This window comes from Podarcis bocagei (assembly GCF_964188305.1).
Source record: "Podarcis bocagei genome assembly, chromosome: 2".
Classification (NCBI taxonomy): Eukaryota; Metazoa; Chordata; class Lepidosauria; order Squamata; family Lacertidae; genus Podarcis; species Podarcis bocagei.
In genome coordinates this window covers 108678193-108705420 of record NC_138126.1, presented here as the reverse complement: position 1 = coordinate 108705420, position 27228 = coordinate 108678193, and the positions used below count along the sequence as shown (strand labels likewise).

General features: G+C 44.4%; 1 protein-coding gene across 3 annotated transcripts in view; it reads right to left on the bottom strand.

Annotated features, from left to right (window-relative positions):
* WIPI1 (WD repeat domain, phosphoinositide interacting 1) overlaps positions 1–27228 on the bottom strand; it is a 59250-nt gene that overhangs the window by 23342 nt on the left and 8680 nt on the right. For 2 of the 3 annotated variants that reach the window (XR_014004711.1, XM_081181460.1), the window contains 3 exons: positions 20333–20415; positions 15930–16099; positions 12146–12242 (listed from right to left, as the gene is read on the bottom strand). Coding sequence is in view for 2 of the 3 variants with exons in the window: in XM_081181460.1 (XP_081037586.1) it covers positions 12146–12242; positions 15930–16099; positions 20333–20415 (350 nt within the window). In the remaining variant the exon portion in view is untranslated. Of the gene's footprint in view, positions 1–12145; positions 12243–15929; positions 16100–20332; positions 20416–27228 lie in introns of those variants that run through there. The other variant, XM_081181461.1, reaches the window with a different exon arrangement.

The following is a 27228-nucleotide window of genomic DNA, read 5'->3' as shown; positions in this document are numbered from 1 at the left end:
CCTCTGCAGGCACATGCATGTGCATTGGCGACCCTGATTTTCTTTCATCCAAACCACTTTGTGCTGGTAGAGGAAAGCCAACAGCACAGAGTTGCAGTCTTAAATGCCTGTAAGGAATGGGCAGGGATCCCAAACCAGAGACACAAACACACACACACACCCCATGGCGGTGCCAGGGATTCCACTTTGGGAAAGCATGGGTTCAGAGAAGGGCAGAAAGAAGCATACGCAGCATAAAACATTTCCTCTACAATGATGAGAGAAAAAGCCCACAGACACTGCTTCCCGGAGTCCTCAAGTGAACTCAACATGTAAAGCTGGAAGTCAGGAAAGCGACCCCTTGGAATACTGGCCCTCTTTCTTGGGGCACAGCCCGCTTCCTCCCCTTGGCAGGCACCATGTCACGATATTCGGAAAGGGCAGCCCCTCGGAAAGGGCAAGTGACAAAAAGCCGGGCTCTCATTCAAGTGAATAAGCCCACATCTGGAATGAATGTCCCACTTCAAACTGTATTATGTGTGTGTGTCACAGGATAGAAAGATCTATCACAGAAAATAATTTCCCAGCAGACAGATCTAACTAGCTAGGGTGTCTGGGAGTAGTGCTTCAGGCCGGCTAGTCTTAGGAGTCTCTTTTCCTCCCCACAGAGAGCAGATAAACAACCATTTGACTTTCAGAAGACATCTGAAAGCAGCCCTGTTCAGGGAAGTTTCTAAAGGTTGATGCTTTCTTGTGTTTTTAATATTTTGCTGGGAGCCTCCCAGAGGGGCTGGGGCAACGCAGTCAGATGGGTGGCCTATAAATAAAATGGTTGTTGTCATTATTATTGTTATTAAACAGTTCATCTTGCAGTCAATGGTACAGGCCACGTGCAATTTAACACCTCAGTGAGAACAAGGCCCAAATGACATTATGTACTGCTTGTTCCATCACAGAGATTTCGAAGTGCTCTAAAAACTTTGGGAATAACAAAGGAAAGATGAGGTCAGGAGACATGAGTAAGCTTACCACCAGCTCTTCATTTCAAAGAACAATACTCCTTTTTAAAAATGAATGTTATGTGAAGTCTAATATTATCTATTAATTCAAAACAGCTCAATGCCAAAATAGGATTCTATGTGGTAACGAAAACACTGAGAATCACTGGGTCCAAGAAGCCCCTTATTAAGCCTGCTGCAGCCACTGTTGACATATCACAGCAACAAGAAGAGACGATCTGTAAGCAGGTACATGCAAGAAACGGCAGGAACCTCCTTTGATGGCCTTTTCAGAGTTATTAAAAAGGCTGTAGGCATCCCAAAGAGATGGTGTGTACAACTCTTGGACAGGAAACAGGACCATGTGTGTTTTTCAGACAAACACTGGTGCCAGGCTAGGCTGCCTTGGAAAGACCCCAAGAGCAGCAAAGCCTCTGCTCGGCACAGCTATTGTCTGACATCACCGAGAGCTCTGGCAGCATCTCCTAACAGCGATATTTATCTGGCCCTTGTCATCCACCAGCCACCTGATTCTCTTCTGCTGCAAAAAAAAAGAAAGAAAAAGGATGCAAGGCAGAAAAGAAATGGCGGAGGAAATCTTGAAGAGGGACTGGGAACCCGGGGCCTTTCAGACTCCAACTCCCATCATGCCCCAGGCTGCATGGCCAATGATCAGGAATGATGGAAGCTGTGGTCCGAAAACATCTGGAGGATCAAAGGTTAACCCGTCCTGGTTTTGAGTTTCGTCAGAGTGGGGAATGGAGGCATCGTTGAGCAGCCGAGCTGTTACCTGACGTTTAGAATTACTCAGAGTTGCCATGTTTTCCCCAGACAGAGAAATAGCAAGCAAAAGTGTAACAGTTGCATCAGACATATATTTATGATTTATTATGGGTGGGATTCATCTAACCAGCCCTGTCAGAGGGAGGCCTGAACAAGGACTTCCACTTGTATAATGGAGCTTTCTCTACCCCCCTCCCCCATCTCTTCCCGCTGAAACTGGCTCGGACGAAGCCCCAGAACAGCGCACAGAGAAGGAAAGGCATTCTCGTTATGTCTGGTAAGCTAGAATACTTTTGCAGATTAAACAACTGGAAGAACACAACGCTGAATTTCACCCTATGTTTACCTGAAGGGTTTTACACCAAGTTATCTCAGCATTTAATGAAAGAAGAGAAATGAGAAACATTAAAACCAAACAGAGGAACAAGAGTACAGTGGTACCTCGGGTTAAGTACTTAATTCGTTCCGGAGGTCCGTTCTTAACCTGAAACTGTTCTTAACCTGAAGCAGCACTTTAGCTATTGGGGCCTCCTGCTGCCGCCACACCACTGGAGCACGATTTCTGTTCTTATCCTGAAGTAAAGTTCTTAACCTGAAGTACTATTTCTGGGTTAGCAGAGTCTGTAACCTGAAGCGTATGTAACCTGAAGCGTATGTAACCTGAAGCGTATGTAACCCAAGGTACCACTGTAAAAGAAGAACCTGAAACACTTGTCCATAAATATGGATGCAAAAATACAAATCCACTCCCCTCCACACACACTAAAACGGGGAGCACACAAAAAAAGCTCAAAACTCACCTAATTACTCTCCAAAAAAGCTTCTGTCTGGCACTTAAAAGCAGACAATGCCAGGTGTGTCTCCTGGGGGACAGTGTTTTACAAGTGGGGAGCCACCATGCAAAAGGCCTGGTCTCAAACCTCCACCCTCTACTCCTCCCTTGCAGGGGCACATGGAGAAGAGCCTCCGAAGACAAATGCAGGGTCTGGGTTAGTTCACGTAGAAGGAGACAGGTATTGGGGTCCTGAGCCACGTTAGGCTTCCTAGGTTCCAAACCAGCACTTTAAATTTACAGTGGTACCTCTGGTTGCGAACGGGATCCATTCTGGAGGCCCGTTCGCAACATGAAAAGCCCGTAACCTGAAGTGCCATATCTGCGCAGGTGTGCCACGTGATTTGGTGCTACTGCGCGAAGCGCGATTTAGCGCTACTGCGCATGTGCAAGAAGCGAAACCCAGAGGTAACCCTTTCCGGTACTTCCAGGTCGCCGCGGGAAGCAACCTGAAAAAACGTAACATGAAGCAAACATAACACGAGGTATAACTGTATCCCAGAAACTAACTGGTAGCCAGTGCAGCTGTGCCAAAATTGGTGCTATATGCAACAGAGTAGTGTGAGAATTCTGCATTTTCCAAACAGGTTTTCAAGGGCAGCCCCACGTACAACACACTGCAGGAATCCAATCTAGAGGTTTCCAAGGAGTAGATAACACTAGGTAGGCTATCCCTCTCCAGCTATACTACTGCAGCACTGCAGCAGCTTAAGGTGAATGCATCTGTCGGTATATATGACTAAGATCACGAAGAACAATTCCAACACCAAACAAGGAACATCTGAGATAAGTGCCACATTTGCAAGGCATGCATTTTAAGGGAGCTGGATGCGCCACATCACAAAGAAACTGGCTTTTGTAGCACGCAAGCCAGACAACTGCTAGGAAAAATCTTGAAAAGGAAGTCTCTGGGCTTGTGGTCTGTAGAAAGAACATTCAGCGGAGCCTATTTCCTGAAGCCCTTTGGAGATGACTGAGGATCGAGAGAATTCCGAAGCTAAACAAACTCAGTCAGCAGCGCTGTGAGTCAGCAGGCCCAGCTAGAGGTTTTGTCCAGGACAGCCGAGCAGGAAAACAAGCTGTGAAGGGCCTGGGAAAGAGCTCAGGTCTACAGAGTTGACTTCGTGAAGGCACTAAGTGCAAGGCTGCAAAAAAGAAAGCTCTCTCAAAGATGAATGGCTGCCCTCTTTATTATTCCTAGGATGTCCTAAGAACTAGTTTCCACAAGAGGCACAAACAAAATACTCCAGACTTTCCTTGCAAAATATTTCAAAGGTGTAGAATAAGTACAGGAGAGACGAGCTCATATGAGCATCCTTCTCCCGAACCAGGGCTAAGCCAGATGTTCTGTTCTAGAGAGGGAGCATCAACTGCATGTGCAGCCCTAAAGAGGCCATGAGCTTGCACCCCAAACGCTAAAGAAAGAATGCCCGCCCCACCCTGCCCATCTCCTCCACCTGGCCGGGCCATGAGCACCTGAAAGGCCAGCAAACCCCAAACATGAATTCTGTATTTGTGCATCCCTAATCTAAATTAACTTGAAAGTTTGAGGGTTATAGTCAGTGGTTGTGCGAGTGGAGATCAGGACACACAACCGCGTGATCACTTCCCTGCTCTTGCTCCCCACCAAGAAAGGTTATGGGGTCTTTCTGAACAGCTGGGCTGCTTTGCAAGGGTAAAGTGGGTGTCCCTTGACACCAGGCAAAGGAATTCTTCTCTACTGCTTTTTATCTGTTTCTCTATCTGCTTTTTATCTGCTTTTTATCTGTTTACTGTGCTGATATATAAATCTCCCCTTGTTTCCTCTAACTGAATTTTCCATCAGCGCTCAGTTATGCAGCAGTGTTCAGATCTGCCCTCCTGTCAACCCTACTACTGTTATCCCAATATGCTAACCCTTGACCCACCTTTTTCTTGCCGTTTTTCTTTGTGCTCATGACTTAATAGTTTCCTTTTATATGTAGGGGGCTGAGAACTTCACTTATTCCTTTATGCATATTTGGGAATATGTGTATGTACAGTCCTGACTCCCCTTCCCTTTTCATTCATTCACCCAACTACAACTTTTTTATTATTATTAATTTTTTAAAAAATCAGTTGACTGTTGTAAGAACGATCCCCCCACAGTTAATTTGCTAAGCCTATTGGCTTTTGAGCCTACCATTCCTGGGGCTCGAAAGCTTGCTCTGCTCGCTTTCTTCTCAGCCTCGGTATATATCAAGTTATGGCGGTGAGAAGGATAGGTTAAGCAGGAAACAAGCAGAGCACTCATTCTGCTTAGCCAGCCATAGAAGCGAGTCAGGAATACTCTGCAGCTTTCCACACGGCGTACTCGTGTGTTGAGGCCACGAGCAAGCCAGGCACCACCATGAAAACCTGCCCTGCCCCACTTTAAAAAATTGCTTTCTAGTAGCCTGAGCATGGGCTGCCTGCCAGTTGCCATCTTGACTTCCTACAGGGCTCCAGACAAAGCTCCAGTCCTGGAGTGATGCTACATCTGGGACAGGGATAGTCAAATGTGGGGCCCTCTAATATTGTTGATCTGCAACTCGCACCACCTATTCCTACCACTCCACGGCAACACGTAGAGGATCACTGCAGGTCCACCACCATCCAATGGGCACTCCAAGCCAATTTGGCAATGGGTAGGCAGCAGCAACAGCAGTGATCCTCTACGTGCTGCGCCTAAGATCTAAGATTAAAACTGTAGAGGGGACCTGCTAAGGGGAGACACCAGCACAGTAAAAGCCAAGGACTCTCTCATGCCTGAAAGAAGAAATGAGAGTGGCACCAGCATGCAACGCAGACAGCTCTTTTTTCACCTTCAGCCCAGTGTTAGAAGCTGAGATATGAAAGCTAGGAGCTAAATGGCACCTTAAACCTAGGCTGTGGGTACAGCAAAGGAATGTCTGGGCGTGCTTTTTTATAACAATACAACAAAGCTGAAAATGAATGAACTGCCGGTAAAATATTGTGTCCGTTTCCCACATGGTCTAGACCAGGGGTCAGCAACCTTTTTCAGCCGTGGGCCGGTCCACCATCCCTCAGACCATGCGGTGGACCAGACTATATTTTGAAGGGGGGGGGAATGAACAAATTCCTATGCCCCACAAATATCCCAAAGATGCATTTTAAATAAAGGCACACAATCTACTCATGTTAAAAACACCAGGCAGGCCCCACAAATAACCCAGAGATGCATTTTAAATAAAAGGACACATTCTACTCATGTAAAAACATGCTGATTCCCGGACTGTCTGCGGGCCGGATTGAGAAGGTGATTGGGCCACATCCGGCCCACAGGCCTTAGGTTGGCTACTCCTGGTCTAGTCCTTCCCCTGCCCACCCCCCTAATATTCTTAAGAGGGTCTCTTCTCCAGTCTTTGGATAGTAGCTGGAAGTAAGGAGGCAGAAAAAGGTCCTCTTTTGCTTCCACTCTGCTGTTTTAATCGGAAATATTAGGCACACTACAGTACTGCGCCTGGAGCTCAGAAGCGGCTTGCACTAATGAAATTCCCTGCCGCAAAATGCACCTAGAACAATTTGAGTTTCGAACACTGCTTCAGCCTGCCCTCAGCTCTCAAGGCTCATCCCTCAAAGTCCCTGCACTGCATATGCATAGTTTTTCAGTTTCCTTTTGGTGCAGACATGAGCATTCTGTTTTGCTTTTTTAAAGCTCTTCCACTTTCCATATTTTGGAGCCCATTTCTGTTGCCTCCCTCTGCCTATTTTGGTGTCATCTCTGTACACTAGCCGCTAATGGGGGGGTGGCGGGATTTTGCACCAGGCAAAACAAGCCCAGTTTAAGACAAAGGACCTGCTGTACATGAGATCTCAGAGGAGGGGCTGTACTTTGTGTAGACAAAAGCGGGTGGATTAATAGAACACAGGAACTTAGGAAACTGCCTTGTATCATGTCACACAGTATTGTCTATACGGGCTGGCAGAAGCTTTCCGGGGTTTCAGACAGGAACTTTTCCCCAGTCCTATCTGGAGATGTTGAGGATTGAACCCGGAACTTCCTGCACACAAAGGAGATATGCTACCACTGAACCATGATCCTTCCTCACTAAAGACACTGTCTAAAAACTACTCTGGGGGCTTTCCAAAGGGATCTGTTTAGTCCAGCACCGCACAATTTCTCCACTAAAAAAAAAAAAGAGAGAACACAATTCTTTACCTTCCTGGAACAGAGCTTCAGGTCTATTGGCAAACATACCCTCGCCGATGTTTATAAATGTCACAGTGGCCCTGTCCCCATGTGTGAGTGGTAAGGATGTACTTGGACAAATACAGAATGTTCTCCCCTAGAGGGAGCAGCCAAACATGTCACAGCAGAAGATTCTGATTGCAAATCTGCCCCCAAAGTCTGGGAGATACAGGCTTCAGGACCAAACCCAGTTGGCCTAGGAGCAGCAAACTGGAAAGGGGCATTAGTGGGAGGCTTGAAAGCAAATTATTTGTCATATGGAGCCTTGTACAGAACAAGAAAGAGTAGCTACACCGCCAGAGGGTGCTCTTATAAGGTGCGCAGTTAGAGGAAACTAAAGAAGTCCTAACAACAAGGCATGGAGATTCTTCCAGGTGGTCACTATTTAGGGGTGGAATTCAATCACATCTCCGTAGATTCAGGCTGCGCCATGTAAGCTGATTTAGAGCTCTGGCAAAAACAAACACGCTTCCCCAAAATATTGGACTTTTTCTGAAAAGGGAAGTGATGAGAAAATGCGCTGATAAGACTGGGGTAACACTTGCTTGACGCAACCTTGGCTAATCTCTCTGCAAACAAATCAGGCTGAATGCTCATTAAGCAGGTCATCAGTACTCCAAAAAACAGACCCACTGGAAGAGCCTTCTTTGCAAGAGCAGAGTTGGCTTGCTAGTGTGTCAACAGGGCACAAGCAGAACAGAATCAAACACTCAACTTTACCACCATTAAAGTTACTCACAGGAAGAGATGGGAAACTTAGAATTTATCATTTTTTTGCTCCAGAGCAAAGACAACAAATGTGAACCTCCACGTATCTCAAAACCTCCAGCTTGGCTCTCAAAAAAACAACTTAGAGGTCCTGTAAACAAATTTCCTCATTGTGTTTCTAAAACTCATATAGAGGTCTGGTTTGCAAGAAACACAAAGTCAAGCCAAGGACTGGCATGAACAAGGCAATAATGTGTGGGCTCCTGGAGAAACCGCAGCCACTTTGCTATTTATGCCCCAATCCTTTTGCTGCTGTGCTAGGCTGAGCAAAAGTGCGGTTGTGCTTAGTGTGTAATCAAAACCCAGGCTTGTGGTTTAGCTTTCTCCAAACAAACCATAAACTAGAACCAAGGTTTGTCCTACGGTTTACAGCTTGTGATTTGTCTAGAGGGAGTCAAGTAATAAAATAATAAATAATAAAATTATTATTATTAAATTATTGTTAAAATTATTTAACACAAGGCTAGGTTTGGAAGAGATCCTAAAGCAAAAAAGGCTTGCGTTAGTGCAGCAACAGAACACTAGGGTGTAGCAAAGGAGCCATTATATCGTCTCTGGGAGCCTACACTTTTGCTCTTTCGATTCTTCCACCCATGTGAATTAAATTCACCACTCTTCCATATCTATATAAGGCTCAAAAAAATCCACAACAATGCCAGCCCATGGGTTTAATGTCACAACGCTATCAGTGATAAAAGGAATAGCGTTGTCTCCCTGTCTGCAGAGCCTTTCAGCGGCGACTAATACAGAGGCATTTGGGAGTAAGGCCTATAGATTTTAGTTAGAGACTTCAGTAAAAGAAAAAGAGCAATGAGAACAAACATGATCATGCTGGAGCCTCTTTGGCAAGCATAATTAACTTCTTTCAATAATTTTGAACCTTAAATGAACTGCTGTCTTGTTTCAAAGCCCCAGGCCGGTGGATGTTTATGCCTTTGGGAGCTGTAGTGGAGGATTTTAAAAATATAATCACATCCAAAGCTTTCAATGGGTTTAATCTCCATGAGAGGCCATCTGTTAAGAGCCAGAATGAGGTCAATCTGGAGTCCAAGAGTGACTTCCCAAGGAACCAACCAGGCATTTATTGGCTACATGTGAACTGCATCACTGGTTGCTTCCTGAGGACCTGTTCACTTGAGCATTCATCCCGATTTGTTTGCGCAATGTATGCATGGAGGTTCCGCAACATCAGTTATTCACTGAACATTCATTCCCCTTTGATTGCAGGGAAGTTATACGACACTCCATCAAGAAATTGTTATCCCACAATTCCCCATGACCACCAGAAGTCCAATCTGTCTGGAGACACAGGCTTGCTGTGCAAGAGCACCAAATCAAAATTAATTAGGCAACCTGAATTTGCCAGTTTGCAACTGAATCCCACCCTAAAATAGTGGAAAAACCCACTGAGTCAAGGCTGGAAGCATTGGGGAAGGCACTACTTTATCTAGCTCATCTCAGATGCCCAACAAAATGACCTTGGTCTGGCTGTCCTTGCAGGGCCCCAAAAAACACATCATCTTCATTCTGGGTTACCCAGAACGTGACCTTCCTCTACTAATGTTGCCCAATGGGGAAGCACACTCCCTCCTCAAGTGTTTCTTCAGTAGGACTCTCAGCCATGATGTTCCCCTGGGTGACCTTGGCCCCTTCTCTATACCTCAGCCTAACCAACTTCAGTGCTTTATAACTTGTTCATAAATGATGTGGAGTTTAGGGGTGAGCAGTGAGTTGGTCAACTTTGCTAATGACACATTTAGGGGAGCAAAATCAAAAAACAAAACAAGGAACAGCACAGAGCTCAAAAAGTATTCCTCCAAACTGGGGAAATGGACATTAAAATGGAAAACAGGGTTCATAGGAAGCATATGCAAATGGATCTATTCTGGGGCACAAAACCCCAACCTCACCTGAACACTGATGGGGTAAAAGTTGGCAGGGACAGACCAGGAAAGGGGTCTCAGGGTTTGGTTTGATCTAGCAGGGCTCTTCTTACATTCTAACTTCATTCTGAGGGGGGCAGAAGAGAACCACCTATTCTCCATGGAATTCCTTGGGGGGGGGAGAGATACAAAAAAATCTAGTTTGCTGGCACTTGATGCAGGGGCATAACCCATCTTCTATTCTAGTTCCCATGAGAGTCTTCTTTTGTTCTTTAAGTGTGCTGTGTACATGGAAGGTGTCAAACAGATTGTCATTCGCTGGGATCAAGTGCCAAACTTGCCCGAGAGCTGCTTCCTGCCAAAAGCAAAGCAGGAACAAAAAGGCACGGTGGCAGGTCAAGGGGAGGAGACGGTGATGTTGCCATTTCCTCTCCTTTGCGGCTTTTTGTCAAAGTCAGCTGCAGCTCAAAATGTGGTCAGTCCTCTCCAGAAATGTTCCGGCTAAGGCTGCTGCTTAAAGCGATGAAGCAAAATGGCAGATTTCCTAACTCTAAGGCTTTGCAGCAATTTGAGGGCTGCAAAACCTTGAAAGGCCCAGGAGCTTGTTGATGACTACAACCATCGCAACAGAATACAGAATGGCCAGCAGTGATTGTGATAGCCGTCAGTTATACTGCCGCGATCTCCTGCAAAACTCAGCTTCCCGTGGTCTGGTTCACACACACAGCCAGGTAGCTGAAAATACAGTGTACATGCTGGAAAAGCAGGTACACATCACCCACCCAACCACCATAGGTGTGAGACAATACGCAGTGTGGCACTACACACAGTGTCCAATTCATACAGGACTTCACAAACGGTGAAGTGAAACAGCACAAATTAGGAATGTACCATATGGCTGTACAGTGGTACCTCGGGTTACAGACGCTTCAGGTTACAGACGCTTCAGGTTACAGACTCCGCTAAGCCAGAAAAAGTGCTTCAGGTTAAGAACTTTGCTTCAGGATGAGAACAGAAATCGTGCTCCGGCAGTGCAGCAGCAGCGGGAGGCCTCATTAGCTAAAGTGGTACCTCAGGTTAAGAACAGTTTCAGGTTAAGAACGGACCTCAAGAACGAATTAAGTTCTTAACCTGAGGTACCACTGTATATGCACTGTGCAGGCATTACACATTGCCTCAGGGGAGGGGGCTTTTCTGTATGGAGTCTCACGTAGTCTATGGCTAGGCAAGTGTATGAACCAGCATTATGTCCCCCAAATTAAGTATTCAAAGTTTCTTGCTCTGTTACCCAGTGCAAAGAGAGTGAGGAAAGGGTATGGGGAAACACGCTGAGTGAGGAATGCATAATGAAATCTCAGCAACTACACAGGAATTGGTGGCATTAAGAGGAACCAACAGCAAGACTTCCACTGGTTAGAAGTTAGTTTCAATGTCCCCAAGAGCTCTTTGCTTCCACACTTATCAGATGATGCGAAAGACATCTGCCCGAGACCACAGGGCTGCCAGTCAGAGTAGACAATACTGGTCTTGTGGGACAATTAGCCTGACCTGGTATCAGGCAGTTTCTTCTCTACAACTGGTTACTTTTCCCTTGCTCCAACAGTCCTGTTTTCCCAAGTCTTCTCCATAGCGCCCTCCCTTGCTAAACAACCAATTCAAGTTCTTTGAAAAATTTCATACTGAAAGTTGAACAAGATACTCCAAGGTAAGCAAAGACATGCCATGCAAATTGTTTTTCATTTATTCCAATTGCAGTAGCTGGATTTTCTTCACAGGAAATTAACGTATTGGGGGGAATTGGATTTTATTTTTATTTTTTGGCACAGTGTATGTACAACCTCTGCCACTTCTTTTTAACAGTCACATGCCTCTATAACAAGACACCCAAGTAGATGAGTAGGAAAAATCCCATTAACCTCATCCGCCAGAGGTACTTCACTCTTCTTACCATTGCATGGACTAAACCAAACTAAACATTTTGTTCACTTAAACCCATCCAGCTCCCTCTCCTGATGTTTTTAGATCAATGCAAATCTAACTAATGCCTCCAACTGAGAACCGAACACTGTCAAGATATTCCTTTCCCAAGGTCAACCAAGCAGCCTGATGCACAGCAACTCCAGATGCTGTAAACAAGAGTCTCCTTCAGATGCTGCAACAAAATCACAGCCCAGGTCTGGACTACAACTCCAGTACCAATGGCAGCCGCAGTCTAAATCACCTGGCAGGCTCCAGGGCTGTTTTAGTCCAATTGAGCACTCACTTACAACCTTCCGACATAATCCCTGAGGAGTGAAGTGTCACTCTCCATTTGGCTGCTTAAAGAAGGGCATATTCACTTGAAAGGATAATTTCAAGATTGCCCAGAAACGTGTACTTGGTTTTTTTTATTAACCCTGCAACCATCACAGCACAAGGAAAACCACAGGTCATTTTGCCCCAATTTAAACTGGTTATCAGTTACTACTGCTGAATGAAGCAACAGTTACCCCCAAGAAGCAAAGAACGACAAAAGCACTTTCCTTAGGGTGTTAGAAAGGTGAGAGAAAGCCTTTCCACTGAATGAATGCACCCCATGGGGCTTTTTGACACAGCATAGTAGTGACATAGGGATACCTGCAATGAGCTTCCAGGCTCGCTGCGCTAAGTCCACCCCCCTCTCTTACACAGAAAGCCAGGCTTATTCCCTTACCTGTTGTGTTTGGAGGGGTGTCCAAGATCGTTTTCAGAAGCTTCATGTCCTTAATGTTATGGATATAAATAGATTCCTCCAAGCAAACAATTAGTCTCTGGAAATACAAAAAAAGCACAAGTTGTTGCTTAGGAATAAGATAGGCCTCAAAACATTCCATCAGCACATGCCAGTTGCACTGGGAAGGTTCACAGACTGGCTCGGACTATCTACTTGGGAGAAAAGGCATCAGGTGTTCACAACAATCAGAAAGAGATATGATCTCTGCTGAACTTGGTTTGGTCAAGAAAAATTATCTTAATCACTAAGATAAACTACTGTTTGCACTAAAGGAAGATATAGAAGCAAAGTGATAGAGGGAGATCTGTCAGCTTAAAACAGATTACATTTCACCTCTTTTTCCCAAATCTTCCAGCACTAAAACAGTAGCGTATTCCAGAAGCTAAGGTACAACTCTCTAATACATCTGCCTGAATGGCCCTCTACCTGGAATAAATACCATTCCCCTAAAATCACATCCACTCAAAAAGGTGGAATTTGAAAAAACTTCAGTAAGGGTACCAGAGCTTATTTAAACGTTACATTTTTAGTGTGTGTCCTACAAGCTGAAAGATAGCATTTGGTATTTCAAAACATGAGCTTGAGATAACCCGGATACAGCACCTAGCATTTATCAATGATGATGATGGTTCAGGCTGCAATCCTATGCTCACTTACCGAAGAGTAAGTCAATTGGGTTTACTTTTGTAGAGACACAAAGTGCTTTAGCTGTCATATTCTTCCAGGTGTCAAGATAATGTGCACAGCATTAACCATTATCTAACTGGCTGGAAAGTTATGCTCCCATCTACACCTCTTGCAGCGGTGACCACCAATACTAAGTTTGAAATCCTACACTTACTTGGGAATTCAATGGCAGCTACATCTGATGGGCCACACATAAGATTGCAGCGCACAGCCACTGAACAGGAGAGAAGAAGCCAATGATAACATATTCCCAAAGTGCAAACAAAAAGGTCTTGTTTCTTTGAGGAAACAGCCTTGGACCTGGGAAACAGGAGCAAGACCTCATCTCTGACAAGTTGCTCCTGTATCTGGCATCAACCAAGATTAAAGATGAAGTCTAGACTGTTGTTGGCCAATCAGCTTTTCCCAATGAAAACTGTGCCTGTGCTCTGAAGGGGTTATTTATGTAGAAGGTATTTTAAAAACAGGGGAAAACTGAGCACCCAAAATAATGCCAGTGTATGACCAGAAGCTCCGAGGCCCCAGGCACTGAAAAAGTGGTATTTCTAATAAGAACTTCATCACAGGTGTTGATCATTTATTTGAAACCAGGATTTTAGAATTAAAAACTTACTTTGATTTCTTTCTTTTTTTAACTTGAGGAATAGCCTTTGCTACTTGAAGCCAAGGCTTCTCTGCTTTTTGAGAATATAGAATCTGCTCTGCTCTTTCTAGCTACAGAATCCCAAGCATAGCATTGCCAAGTGGTCACACCGAGTCATTTTGGTAATGCCTTCCAGACAGAAAATCCATGCACCTCATACTTAATGCTAGGAAAACAGAAGAGTTTGCACCATGCCTATAGTTGAAGATATTCCCTGGCAACCGTAAGATGAGCCCTGCAGGATCAAGCCCATCCGGTCCAGCACTCTGTTCTCACAGTGACCAACCAAATACTCATGAAAAGCTCGCAAACGGAAGCTGAGCACAACTGCTATTTAGAGGCGCATACTGTTACTGACCATGGAAGCGGAAAACCTGGTGGCGACTTTAATGAACTGTGGCATACATGGTAGTCGGGCTTCTAGCATTGAGTTTTTAAACCACTCCCAAGTGTTTTGGAGAAATTTGACTCTTGACTTTCCCTTTCAACTTCCTCTGCACCAACTCCTTCATTTTGGGAAAGTTTCCTCTTCTGCAGTCCAACATGACGTCTTTAATGATAGCTGCCAGCTTTGAATTTTCTAACTTGGAATTATAATTACATAGCTTTCACAACTTCCTATAAAAGCAAAGTCCTCAACTACCTGTTTTGTCTTTTAAAGCCTGCTGTTAACTCCTAAAAACAAATCTTTATCTTACATTCATTTCCTCTTCAGGATGAGCACTTTAACCTTTCTTTTTGTCTCTGCCATGAACCCTTCACACACCTGTTGCAATTGCAGTGTACCTATCTTTAAAGGGGGCGGGGGCTGAGCAAATATGTACACACAAGTGTACATAGCACAGAGTGTGCAGTGACCACCGAGGGCTGTGAACAGCACAAAGAGTTCAAAACAAATCTCCTGTGTTGACACCCAGCCCCGGATCTATTTTACTGGTGACACAACACCACTGATGTGGAAGGAGGCCCTGATCCCTGGTGCTCTTACACCTGCATGCTAATTAACAGGTTCAAGTAAGGCTCTGATTCAAATTCACAAGAAACCAACCATTACTTCAGAACTCTGACCTGGACATACATATGCATGTTTAAGTAAGGATGTTTGTTTTGGACAATAGGAATCAACGGAGTGGAGTACCTTTCCCATTAGGAAATGCTAATAAATTTGAGGCTTTTCAATTTAGGGCCGACAGGGTGGGTGAGAAGACAACCGAGGGAGCAAGGCATAATATTCATAAAATTCAATGAAGCATGTAGGGAGTGAATAGAGACATTTTCCTCTTACAGTCACAGAGTGAGCATCTTTGGCAGGAGATTCAGACAGAAGGAAGTACATGGAACATATTATTAACCGATTTGGTGATGGCTACAAGCTAGATTTAGAAAGGATAAAGCTCATTGAAGCTGGATCCATTAATAGCTTGATTGATAAATGGAACCTCCATGTTCAGAGTATACCTGAGGTTACCAGATGTTCAGGACAAACAGTGAAAGACCACCATCTTTATGCCCTGCTTGCGAACTTCCTAGAGGCTTCTGGTTAGCCACTGTTTGAAACACTGGTTTTAAGCAGGCCTTCAGTCCCTTACAGCAAGACAGTTCCTTGATGTTCTACAGCATAACCACCACTGAATGCAATGTCAGCACATACGGGTGTAAGCTGAATCACTCTGCACTTCTAGCCAGGGCAATAGAGAAGCCTCAATCCCTTAGACTCATGAACCCGGAGACACTTTGTCAAAAGCCAGGAGCTATACTGTTGACAACCAGTGGCCAAGATGCAACCCAACAAGGATTAGTAGCAGAACCTCTGCTCCAAAGGAATCTGCTATATTCACATTTCAGGGGTGGGGGGTGGTTAGTTCTTCCCACCAGTTGAAACCTCTCACCACTTGGAAACCAAAGCATAGTTTTGCCAACATGTGCAACTAATAACTGTGCTGGAACCCAGCAGCTCCACTGAAAACGATTCTTCCATTTTCAAAACTAAGGTTTTCCACTAAGGAGTCCAATCAAGAAAAATAACAGCACACGCACAGAGAAACAAACTTTGCTCTCATGAAGGTTTCGTAAAGTAAGAACCAGAGCCAGGCTGGGCTAAGGCAGTTCCTGCTTCCTAAATCATGCAATGATGCTGCAATGTAAAGAAGATGGGTAGACTACAAATGGCAAGGGATGGTGAGGTTTGGAGACCGGCAATGTTCCCCGACCCTGAGTTAAAAGGAGTACTTTACAGGGGGGGGGGGAGAGAGAGATGGATAACTACTTGCAATCCAAGAGGAATAGTTCTTCTGAAACGGATGTAGCAAGACTAAGACACAAACAGTATGAGCAAGAAAATTCAGATCACGCATCTTTATGACTTGAGAGTGAGCCAGGTCCCTAACTTCTTACCTGCCGATTGAGCCGGACAGAGAGGATATTACTAGAGTAACTGTAGTTACAGATTTCGGTCCCTTTCTTGAAATGGTAGACGTTCATCTGCCGAGGCTTTGTGCGACTCACCACCACCACCAGGCTGCTGGAGAAGAGGCGCTCTACAATGTAAACATCTGGGATTTCATCTGTGGGGTGAAATGAAAAGTGATGGAAAAGCTCTTGCTAAGGGGAGGAGAATCATATATGCAAAAGGGCAAAATGCTGAGTCATCAACTGTTTTCCAAAGATTAGCCTCCGCTCTCGGAACTTCGCATAGGTCACATTCAGGGATAGGGAAATCAGAGGCAAATGGCTCATCTCTAGAAGGAATTTAAAATCAGCTTCTTTTACAGTATCTGTATGATGCTAACTTGAGAAGCCAGTTCTCCTACTATGAGAGGGGTGTGTGGTATAATAAGCTCTAATAATACTTTTTTCCCTCCCTCCTAGCTTAGGCGACATGCACCCCAACAAAAAGGGGAAAGGTGAATTGCCCAAGGCAAGATGACAAAATAAGACAACCTCCCTGGAGATAGAAGGCTCTATGTCAAGTGGGAGGAAATAAAATGGGTTTCCAGACGGAAGGGACAAGATGTGCATAATCTCATCCCTTCCCTGTTTGACAGCCACAGTTGGAAGGATGACCCATCCTTCCTGAAGGAAGGCTGAAACTAGAGAAAAGGGAAAAGTTTCTAGGCCAGTGGACACAGTATTAGACTATAAAGTTCTCTTCCTGGCCCCAGTCCCAAAGTCAACCTGCACCCAAGCTATCTTTGCTAACAGCTGTTAGTTGCATGAGCCAAACAAGCAGGGGTTTTTTTTACAATCTTAGACAGACTGTGTGAGTTCAAATGTCTGCTTGCCAACTAATGCAACAGAAATGTTGCAGGACACCATAAAAGAATTTCAGAATGCAAAAAGATCTCCGGTCTTAAACAATGGGATCCCAGCCACGGACCCTAATGTAATCCACTTGGGTTGTCTGAGGTATTTGCAGCAGGAGTTTCCCACCATACAGAGATAGACTAGACAGAAAGGAGGAAGTAGATAGAGGGGTTTCACCATCCCTTATAATAATAGAACTTGGGATAATGCAATGAAGCTGAATGATGGAAGATTCAGGACAGATAAAAGAAAGTACATCTTCACACAACTTGTAGCCTCTGCTCAGGCTTTGGGGGAAGGGGGAGGTACTTTGAATTGGATTTTTATTGCTGCTGCTCTATTTGTGTAAAATTTATGTTGTCCTTTTACAATATTCTGTTTACTTTATTTTTTTGTATTGTATTAAAGCCTGGATGGCCTTAAAAGGAAATTTAGATATTTCTGTAGATCTCCCTGCCTACACTTCCACTGGAATAACAATAGGCTGCTTTGGACATAGTGCTAAACCATGGTTTAGCATTACAAAAATGAAGTGCAGTGAGCCTCAGGCTCATGTGCTTCCTTCTCCTTCTCCACCAAGGCCACAACCCTTTTGCTTCCATTTTAGATTAACTGCAGCTTGCTATGTGGTCCAAACCTACACATGAACAGATTAACCTTAACTATTGTTAATGGAAACAAGTCAACGTCAAACCATAGTTTATGAAGCTGGCTTGATTCTGCTAGCAGTAATTAAGTTTACCCAGTCTAATCACAGACAACACATTTAATTGAAGTAAATCTAAAATTTACTTTACAGTCACACCAGAGAAGGGGAAGGCATTTGTACATGAATCCAAGAGTCATACAGGCTTTTTCTCAAAACATTAAACCATGGTTTACTTTGGCATCCAAAGGCAGCCATTATGGAGACATACAATACATGTATGCAATCTATACCCATTTAATTATCTAAATAATGTAATTGAGAGTAGGATCCACTGAACACAGTGAGATTTACATCTGTGTAAGTATGCATAAGGGCCTAGGACTTGCCGATCAGAAGGTCAGTGGTTCAAATCCCCGTGACGGGGTGAGCTCCCATTGCTCGGTCCCATCTCCTGCCCACCTAGCAGTTCAAAAGCACATCAAAGTGCAAGTAGATAAATAGGTACCGCTGCGGCAGGAAGATATACGGCGTTTCCGTGTGCTGCTCTGATTCGCCAAAAGCGGCTTAGTCATGCTGGCCACATGACCCAGAAGCTGTACACCGGCTCCCTCAGCCAGTAAAGCAAGATGAGTGCCGCAACCCCAGAGTCATCTGCGACTGGACCTAATGGTCAGGGGTCCCTTTACCTTTACCTTTAAGTATGCAAAGGGTCAGGCTATAACGAAGTGGTAAAAAATATGGATCTTCCTATATGCAAAGTTTTTTAAAAAAACAGCTGAAGAGAAAAATTATCATCAACCGTATTTGTGACTGCAGGAAAAGACAGGCGAGGTGGGATTTCAGCAGTGTTGTGGAAGGTGCAGCTGAATGATTTACTTGTGGCTCAAAAAAAACACACAAAAAACTGGCAGGTCAGGTTGCCCTGAAGTACATTGTCACAATCTGGCCACAGAGTGCTACCCAAGGACACAGTTCAGCATAGTTTTAAACTGACCTGCAATAACTGGGCAGACCTTGGCTGACAAATGTATATCTTTGTGTTGCTAAGTTGCCCGAGAGCATGCAGCCAAATGGAAGCCTTTTGTAAAAGAGGTATTTAAAGTGAAATGCTAATGACAGCAACCACAGCGCAGGATGTGTATTTCATTTAAATGGAAAGCTGATCTTTGCCCCTTTGTTTTGAATTTCTAATCTTGTTTAAGCACTTCTAAGTGTGCTTTATAAAATCATTTCCCCTCCCTGTTTGCAACCCGAACCATGCCCGAGACTACGAGCTCTTCAAAAAGAATGTGGTTCTGTGGCATACAAAGCAAAGGCCACTTTAGGCTGTTAATGGGAACATAATATTCCAAGTGCCTGAAAACACAGCTTTACTCCTCTCTACGATGACCTCATGGAAATACTGAACTGTGAGCAAAGGAGGCTTGAAGGTTGCGGGGGGCAGGGGTGTGTGGCAGCGAGATTAAGCAAAAACGTGTGGGCAATTTTGAAATATATGGAGGAAAACACCTGATCCAGCCAAGGGTAAACATTTTTAAGTCATTCATTTCAGCATTTACATAATTTCCATTGATATTAAAGTGATAAAGCCATTTGATCATGCCTACCATCAGCAATAGGGGAACCAGCCATACACCAAAGGACAACAGAAAAGGCAAGAGGTTTAAACTACAGAATGGTAGGCTTGGGTTAAAAAGAAGGAAACTGTCCCATCTATATCGCTCAACATTGGGTGGGAGGAGGCAGAGTTGAGGTGACAACAAGAATCTTTTATTTGAAGGCTTTCAAGAAGAGGATGCCTGACAAAAGGCTGGTCTTGAGCTTCAATGGCATGTTTGCAGCCAGTTCTCTGCTGTCGCCTATGATGAGCCAAATGGGTGAAGGGGCAGGTCAATCCTGAATATCCTGACCATGGCACTCTACTTGTGGGGCGGCAGCAGGGGATATTTCATGTGGGATATCCCAGTGATTGATCCCTGTGCTTTTGATCTGGTCACTGAAATATTAGTTCAACTCACACATACAGCTGATCATTTTTTTAAAAAGCAGCTCAACAGCATCACTTATGGAAGAGCTCCCACATGGCTACGGAAGCATTTCAAGGGACCCACTAAGATCACATTCTGGATCTGCATGTAACATAGAATCATAGAATTGTAGAGTTGGAAGGGACCCTGAGGATCATCTATTCTAACCCCCTGCAATAGCAAGAATATGCAGCTGTCCCATATGGGGACCAAACTCACAACCTTGGCATTATCAGCACCATGGTCTAACCAACTGAGCTATCCGGATTTCACATAAGTTACTGCAGGCCAGCTGGGCTGTCTTTAGGAATAAAAAGGTCATTGTTTCACATCAAAGCTTTGCCCCCTAAATTCTCAGACTCTTTACTGCAACGCACAACTGCGTTTTCCCAGTAGTGATCACACCTTTTTACTTTGGAGATACAGCTCTGGATATTTGAAAACGTTTGCTCGATCCCCACAAGTCAGTGAAGATTGCACAGCTGTGCATTTAATTTGCTCCAACTCACAGCGGAATGATTGGGACTGAACTACTAATGCAAATAGGCTCGAGACTGCTTTAGATTCATACTGGTGTCCAAAACAAGGAAGAATCTCCACCACTGTTTTATGCTGTCTTTGTGGGCAACTGTCCCTTTAACGCAGCTGCATCTAGTGCAGTTTGAACACAAGCAAGGCTGCAGCCAAGATATGCCATCTGTTTTCTAGCAGGAATGATAAAATGGAATTGCTCCATTGAGGCAGATTAAAGTGCTGTAATGCAGGATAATGCCTGTCATCGGCCAATATTTTGTTGTATCAAAACAGAATGGACTTACTACTTTCATGGACCTGATCCAGCTGCTCCACAGAACTCAAGGAAAAAAGCCTGTACCCAGTTCTGGTTCCAATAGCCAGGGAACTGCAAAAGATAATTTAAGCACTGATTACGTCAAAGCTTGGCACATTCTGAACCAGAAGGATTGTTTGGCAATAGGAAAATTTGATCTGATGGGTTTGACGGCAAGATTAGGGAAGAGACCTATGGGTTAAGGAACTCATTCAGAAAGGTGCCTACGGTTACAAGTCTAAAAATCTTACCTCTCAGCTAAAAGGTTACAAGCTACTCACAAAAACCAAGGAGGACTTAGAGAAAGGAACAACACTGCCCAAGCCCTAAGAAGCCAACAGGGAGCCAGATGTGGAAGTACTCAGAACAGGGAGCGGGGATACTATGACGAGACACTAACCCATGAGCATGCAGAACCAACTGGAAGGCTGAAAATTAAGAAACTTTAGAAGTTTACCTGGGATAATAAGGGCTTGTATTTGGGAGAGGAAGCAGAAGCACATCTGTACTTAAGATGATACAGGGTAGCAAGCAGATGTGCAAACATTACACACATCATAGCCATTATTATTTGTATAGATTTGTAAGTCATCTATACATAATTTAAGGAGCAGTAAAAGAGTGGAGCGACAAGTCCCTGCTCCAAGGAGCATACAATCTAAATTAAAACTGCAGGTGGGTAGCTGGAAGAGACAATGATAATGAGACTGAATGGAACCAGATGCAGCAAATGGTACTTAAGACTTTGCTTTAGCTGTGGATTAAAAACCTGAAGCACAGCTGTGGCACCTGTAGGGTTATAGGTCCCGTAAGTTCCAGACAGCATGGCCAATCATCAGTAATGTAGTGCAGCATCAACTGGAGGACCACAGGTGGTGAGCCCCTGTGCCCGTTCTCCACCGGGAGAAGGAGGCTAGTTTGCTCAACATATACGTATTTATTACATTTATATCCTACCTTTCTTCCACAGAGCTCAAGGAAGTGTACACAGAACTCTCAAGTATATTAAGTTCATAGGCAGCATCCCATCCAGAAATTGAAAAGGCAGTGGCCTGCTGAACCTCAGAAAGTTTGCAGAATCGTGTGCTATCAGACCGTAATAACCCTGTGCCTGCACATTATGTAGTTACGTGACCAATGAAACTATCAGATGACAGTTCTGCAACAGTTGACTTGCCCTGCCAAATGTACACACAGCAGGTACAAAGCATTACATTTAACTGCTGTCATGCTGATTTGCTTGATCTAAGCAGTTGTACATGTCAATGTTTCATTTGTGATTACCTTAAAATAACCTAAAATGAAGACGACACATTTGCGTATAACATACAAGCGCCCCTATCAGTTTTCTTCCAACGCTCTTTGTTCAAATGCTCAACAAGCAAATTTTTACACATATACACACACTTGCTAACTAGCACACTTTCTACTTTGCCTCCCACACCTGTCGGATATATTGACATATGCAAGCTAATCTTCCCACCTTTCCTGACTAGTGGTTGAAGTTGTGAATGAGTAGGCAATTAGGGGACTGAAGAAGAGAGGCGTAACAAAATGCATAAGAAGGTGCAATCCTAAACCCCAATGAATACAGTGGGATATACTTCCAACTAAACATGCATAGGATTACACTGTTAATCTGTCAACAGAGAGTCTATGACGGCAATCCTAAGCATGCCTAACTAGGAGTAAGCCCCACTGAACTCAATAGGACCTACTTTAAAGTAGACATGGTTACAAGCCCACCAAGATTTTCCCCATCCCAGGGCTGAAGATGTCATACACAGTAGTGATAGCAATGGGATCCAATGAACAGAGAAATCCTACCTTCATGGAACTTTGGAGTGTCAGGCATAGCCCTATTGGCTTTAGCCCAAACGTAGCAGAGTTTTCCTGCACAGCGAGGAAGCTAGTCGCGGCGGTAATGACTAGTCAGCTAGACTCAGAATAACTATTTACAGGATTTATTAAAAGGAAAAATAAAACCAGCAGAGTTTCTGCATACAAATAAAAGCAAAATAAACCCTCTCTTTCTCTCTCATAACCATACACAGCACTTCTAACTCCTAACACACCTCACACCAAACTGTGCTAGCAATCCCTAGATAACAGAGTTGAGTGCTGCTCGTTAACCAATCAGAGTGAGTAGTTTCTAGGTCAAGCAGACCTGGGCTTTCTGCCAAGAGTAAATTGACACCAGCTGGAGTTAATTGGTGAAGCTAGAATCTGCAAGTTTCTCACGAGAACCAATTAACAGAAACTGAAACCGAAACTGAACACCCCCTCACAGATTCTGCTGAACAATTAACACCAAATACACCTATGTAGGAGATTATTTTTCCAGCAAACCTAAACCCTTGCACATTCGCTTGTTCTTTACCTTTGCCAATGGTTTAGTTAACACATCTGCTACATTTTCTTCACTTGACACATAAGTACAGGTGATTACATTGTCTTGTACACAGCAACGTACATTTTGGTATTTTACAGAGATATGTTTTGAACGCGATTTGAAACCCTCTGTTTTACTTAAGGTTATACAAGCTTGATTATCAATGTAAACTTGTACTGGTTCTCCACAATTTACATTTAAATCTGCCATCAAATGCTTGAAATAAATCACCTCGTTGCACAATTCACTCAATGCAGCATACTCTGATTCTGTTGATGACACACTTACAACGTCTTGCTTGCGTGACCGCCAGCTGATTAAAGCTCCACCGACCATTATGACTAGTCCTGTGACAGATTTTCTATCTGGCAAATTTCCCCAGTCACTATCACAGTAGCAACTCAACATTTCATCCTCTGAAGAATTTAATTGTAACATATAGCCAATTGTCTGTTTGAGATACCTCAGAACTTGTTTTACCCCTTTCCAGGCATTTAGTGTGGGTTTTGAGACCAATCTACTTAATATGCCTACTGCATAGCTAATATCAGGTCTGGACCACTGTGCTATATACAATAAACTTCCAATTACAGAGTGATATACATCAGGATGTTCAAATTCAGGACTCTCATCTATGTGAAGTGTTTTTATGAAACCTGGATCCATAGGCACCGCTGCCCCTTTGCAATCCTGCATCCTGTATGTAGTCAGTAGTTGTTTAACTTTGTTCTGCTGACTAATTAGGCAGCTGCCATCTTGGGCCCAGCACACTTCCAACCCTAGATATGTCCTAACCGGGCCTAAGTCTTTTGTACACCCACCTGCAGCCTACAATCTTTGCCCCCTCAGGCGCTGCTACTGGTGTAAAAACCTTGTGCTCATTCAGAGAGGACATCTCTTCCTCCATTGCCTGTTTCCAGAGCTCTGCCTCCTCTTTTGGTAACTTTAACACCTCCTGAAAACTCTTGGGTTCTGCAATTACACTAAACACATTTGCAGTATCTGGGGAAAAACGCACTGGAGGCACTCCTTTGTTTTGTCTTTTAGATCTTCTGGGAGAAAATTTTTCTTCTGACCCACTTTCCTCCTCAGAACTACGACCTCTCTTTTGTTGCTTAGCAACTGGTCTTTGGCTAACTTCACTTTCCTGAGAGCTCTTATCTGAACTTTCCTCCCCCTCAGACTCTGATTCTCTGTGTCTACCTTCAGAGTCATGAAGCTCCTGGGAAGGTTCAAACCAAACCTCAGTATTGGCATGTAGTCTCTCCCAGCCACTATGTTCACAAAAACTGGCATTCCTGGAGATCACAATGCCATTTGTCCCTTCAGCAAAGCGGAAACCTTTTCCCAGCTCCTGGTAACCCACAAACACTAGCTGTTTGGTCTTAGGATCTCCCTTCTTCCTCATTTGTTTCGGAATTAATACCCAGGCTTTTGATCCAAACACATGCAAATGGTCAATTTTGGGTTTTTTCTGAAACAATTTAAAGTACGGGGTTGTACCTATTGTTTGATGAAAGAGCCTGTTTTGGAGATAACACGCGGTGAGCATGCTCTCCCCCCAATAAGACATGGGCAAATCAGCATCATCAAGCATGGCAAACATCATATCTTGTAAAGATCTGTTTTTCCTCTCTGCAACGCCATTCTCCTCTGGGGAAAAAACGTTCGTTTTTCTATGCCCAATGCCACGCTTTTGTAACCAATCTCTAAAGGCATTTGACATAAATTCGCCACCTCTGTCCGTCTGAATCCTTTTGAGTTTAACAGACAGAAATCTTTCCACAGATGCCACCCAGCCTTTAAACTTAGTGAACACGTCACCCTTATTCTTCATGGGAAAAACCCAGGAATAACGCGTGGCGTCATCCACAATTGTTAGTGAAAAACGCGATCCACCCCTGCTTACAGCAAATGGACCAATTACGTCCATGTGAACCAGCTGTAGCGGTGACTCACTAACTCTGTCACTTCTGGGGTAAGAGACTCTGTGGGTTTTAACCTTTTTACACACATTACAATCAAGGTACTTGTTACAACTCTTTAAATTACCCCCATCAGCCAATTCAGACATTTTTAGTACACTTTTCCAGCAAGCATGCCCCATTTTCCTATGCAATAAGTGCACACAGTTGTCATGTATAGCTTTGTTATTCACTGCAGGCTGAGATTTACTGACTACTGCTGCAACTTGAGATCCTGCTTTAAGCCAAAACAAGCCTCCCTCTGACTTAGCAGTGCCTAAAATCTCACCAGCCTTCTTAATAATGCAACTGTCTCCTTCAAAATGCACTTTAAACCCAGCTTTTAGCAAACAATCTACAGACATCAGATTGCTCCTTAATGACGGCACACAAAGTACATTTTGCAGGCATTCACGAAGACAAGGAACATAAACTGCACCCCCCGAAATCACTTCGGAAGTACTTCCGTCTGCTAGAGCCACCTGGCTGCGCTGTGCTGAGTTCTTGGAAACAAACAATTCATCTGAATTCACGATGTGGCGAGACGCTCCCGAATCGACCACCCAGACAGCTTGTTTCTCATCAGCAATCTTGACCTCGCCGGTCACCAGCTGAGTCGACTGTTTTTGTTTGAAGAAGTTCTTTTTCCGCTGCTGCTGCTGCTGATCTTGTCTCTGCTCCTGCACCGGCAACTGAGACTTGACCAACTCCGGACATTGTCGTTTTAGATGCGCTGAAGACCCACATCGGAAACAACGCCTAACAGCAAACGCTGACTCCTCACCGGCACGCTGCTTTTGCTTCACCTCTGGCACGGCATGAGAACTCCCTCCAAACCGTCCACCTGTAGAAGCCTCTGCAGCCAACAACCTTTCTTGCCTCTTCTGCCATTCTTCAATCAAACGCCCAGTAACGTAACTGACTGATAAATCATGCTCCTGCATGCCTTCTAGAGACAAAACTAAATTATCCCAGCTTTCCGGGAGAGAACTCAAAATAATAGCCACCTTCTCCTGCTGGTCTAATGCACAGTCTCTTTCCTGTAGCGCAGCAAACTTTAACTGTAAACTGTGTAGGTGTTCTTGCATTGTAACCCCAGGCTGTAACATTGCCTTGTACAATGCCTTGCGAATGAACAGCTTGGAAACCGCTGTCTCACGCACATGGAGTTCTTTAAGTGCTTGCCACACACCTCTAGCTGTCTTGATTCCCCTCACATACGGCAACTGGGAATCTTCCAGCCCCAAGACAATTGTGGCCCTTGCTCTTTGGTCTTTATCGAGGTCTTCATCATCAGGCTTCGTAGGAAACTTACTCACCACTTGCCAGAGACGATCCCTCTGCAGCACTGCCTGCATGCGTTCCGACCACAGCAAGTAATTGGAGTCATTCAGACGCTCAAAAGCCATCTGAACTGGTTGTGAGGCCATCTTGAGAGCGATGTCCCTGGAACCCGGAACCAGCTACTCACGACCACCGAGAGAGAAAACAGGAACCACAGCACCCAGCACTCACACGCTGCAGCTGTTGTCCTTGTGTCCGCTGCGTCACCAGCTCACCACGGTCAGGAACCAGCCAGAGAACAACAACTTCTGGAACTACTGGAACCAACGCCGTTGATGCTGACACCACCGCAACTCAGGCTGGCAGTACAATGCCCATAACCTCATGGAACTTTGGAGTGTCAGGCATAGCCCTATTGGCTTTAGCCCAAACGTAGCAGAGTTTTCCTGCACAGCGAGGAAGCTAGTCGCGGCGGTAATGACTAGTCAGCTAGACTCAGAATAACTATTTACAGGATTTATTAAAAGGAAAAATAAAACCAGCAGAGTTTCTGCATACAAATAAAAGCAAAATAAACCCTCTCTTTCTCTCTCATAACCATACACAGCACTTCTAACTCCTAACACACCTCACACCAAACTGTGCTAGCAATCCCTAGATAACAGAGTTGAGTGCTGCTCGTTAACCAATCAGAGTGAGTAGTTTCTAGGTCAAGCAGACCTGGGCTTTCTGCCAAGAGTAAATTGACACCAGCTGGAGTTAATTGGTGAAGCTAGAATCTGCAAGTTTCTCACGAGAACCAATTAACAGAAACTGAAACCGAAACTGAACATACCTTACATCGACTAAGGTGAAAGGAGAAGATCTGCTGGCAGCAACTGCCACATCCTCTCCCAGCCACCTCATTGTGGGCAGGGAATTAACTACCCTAGCTCCTTAGTTCCAGAGGTATATCAAGGGTACAAAGAGGCTTAGGATGCAACATCTCTGTTCCCACCTCAGATGCATACTTTTTCTCCCTGCTCCACCAATGGAAACTCCTATTCCAGCAGAGCTTTCCACATGTGGGCCAGAGGACATCTAGTGGGATGTTGACCTGCTAGCCTACTTCCATCTCTGCTGGCAGAGCAGGACTTAGCTTCCTGAGGCACCTCAGCTGGCTAGCCAGTGTGAGTCAGATTGCTCCCTTAACTGATAGAGATACTTACTGGAATAAGGCAAAATTTGGGCTTCAGAGTCAACCCA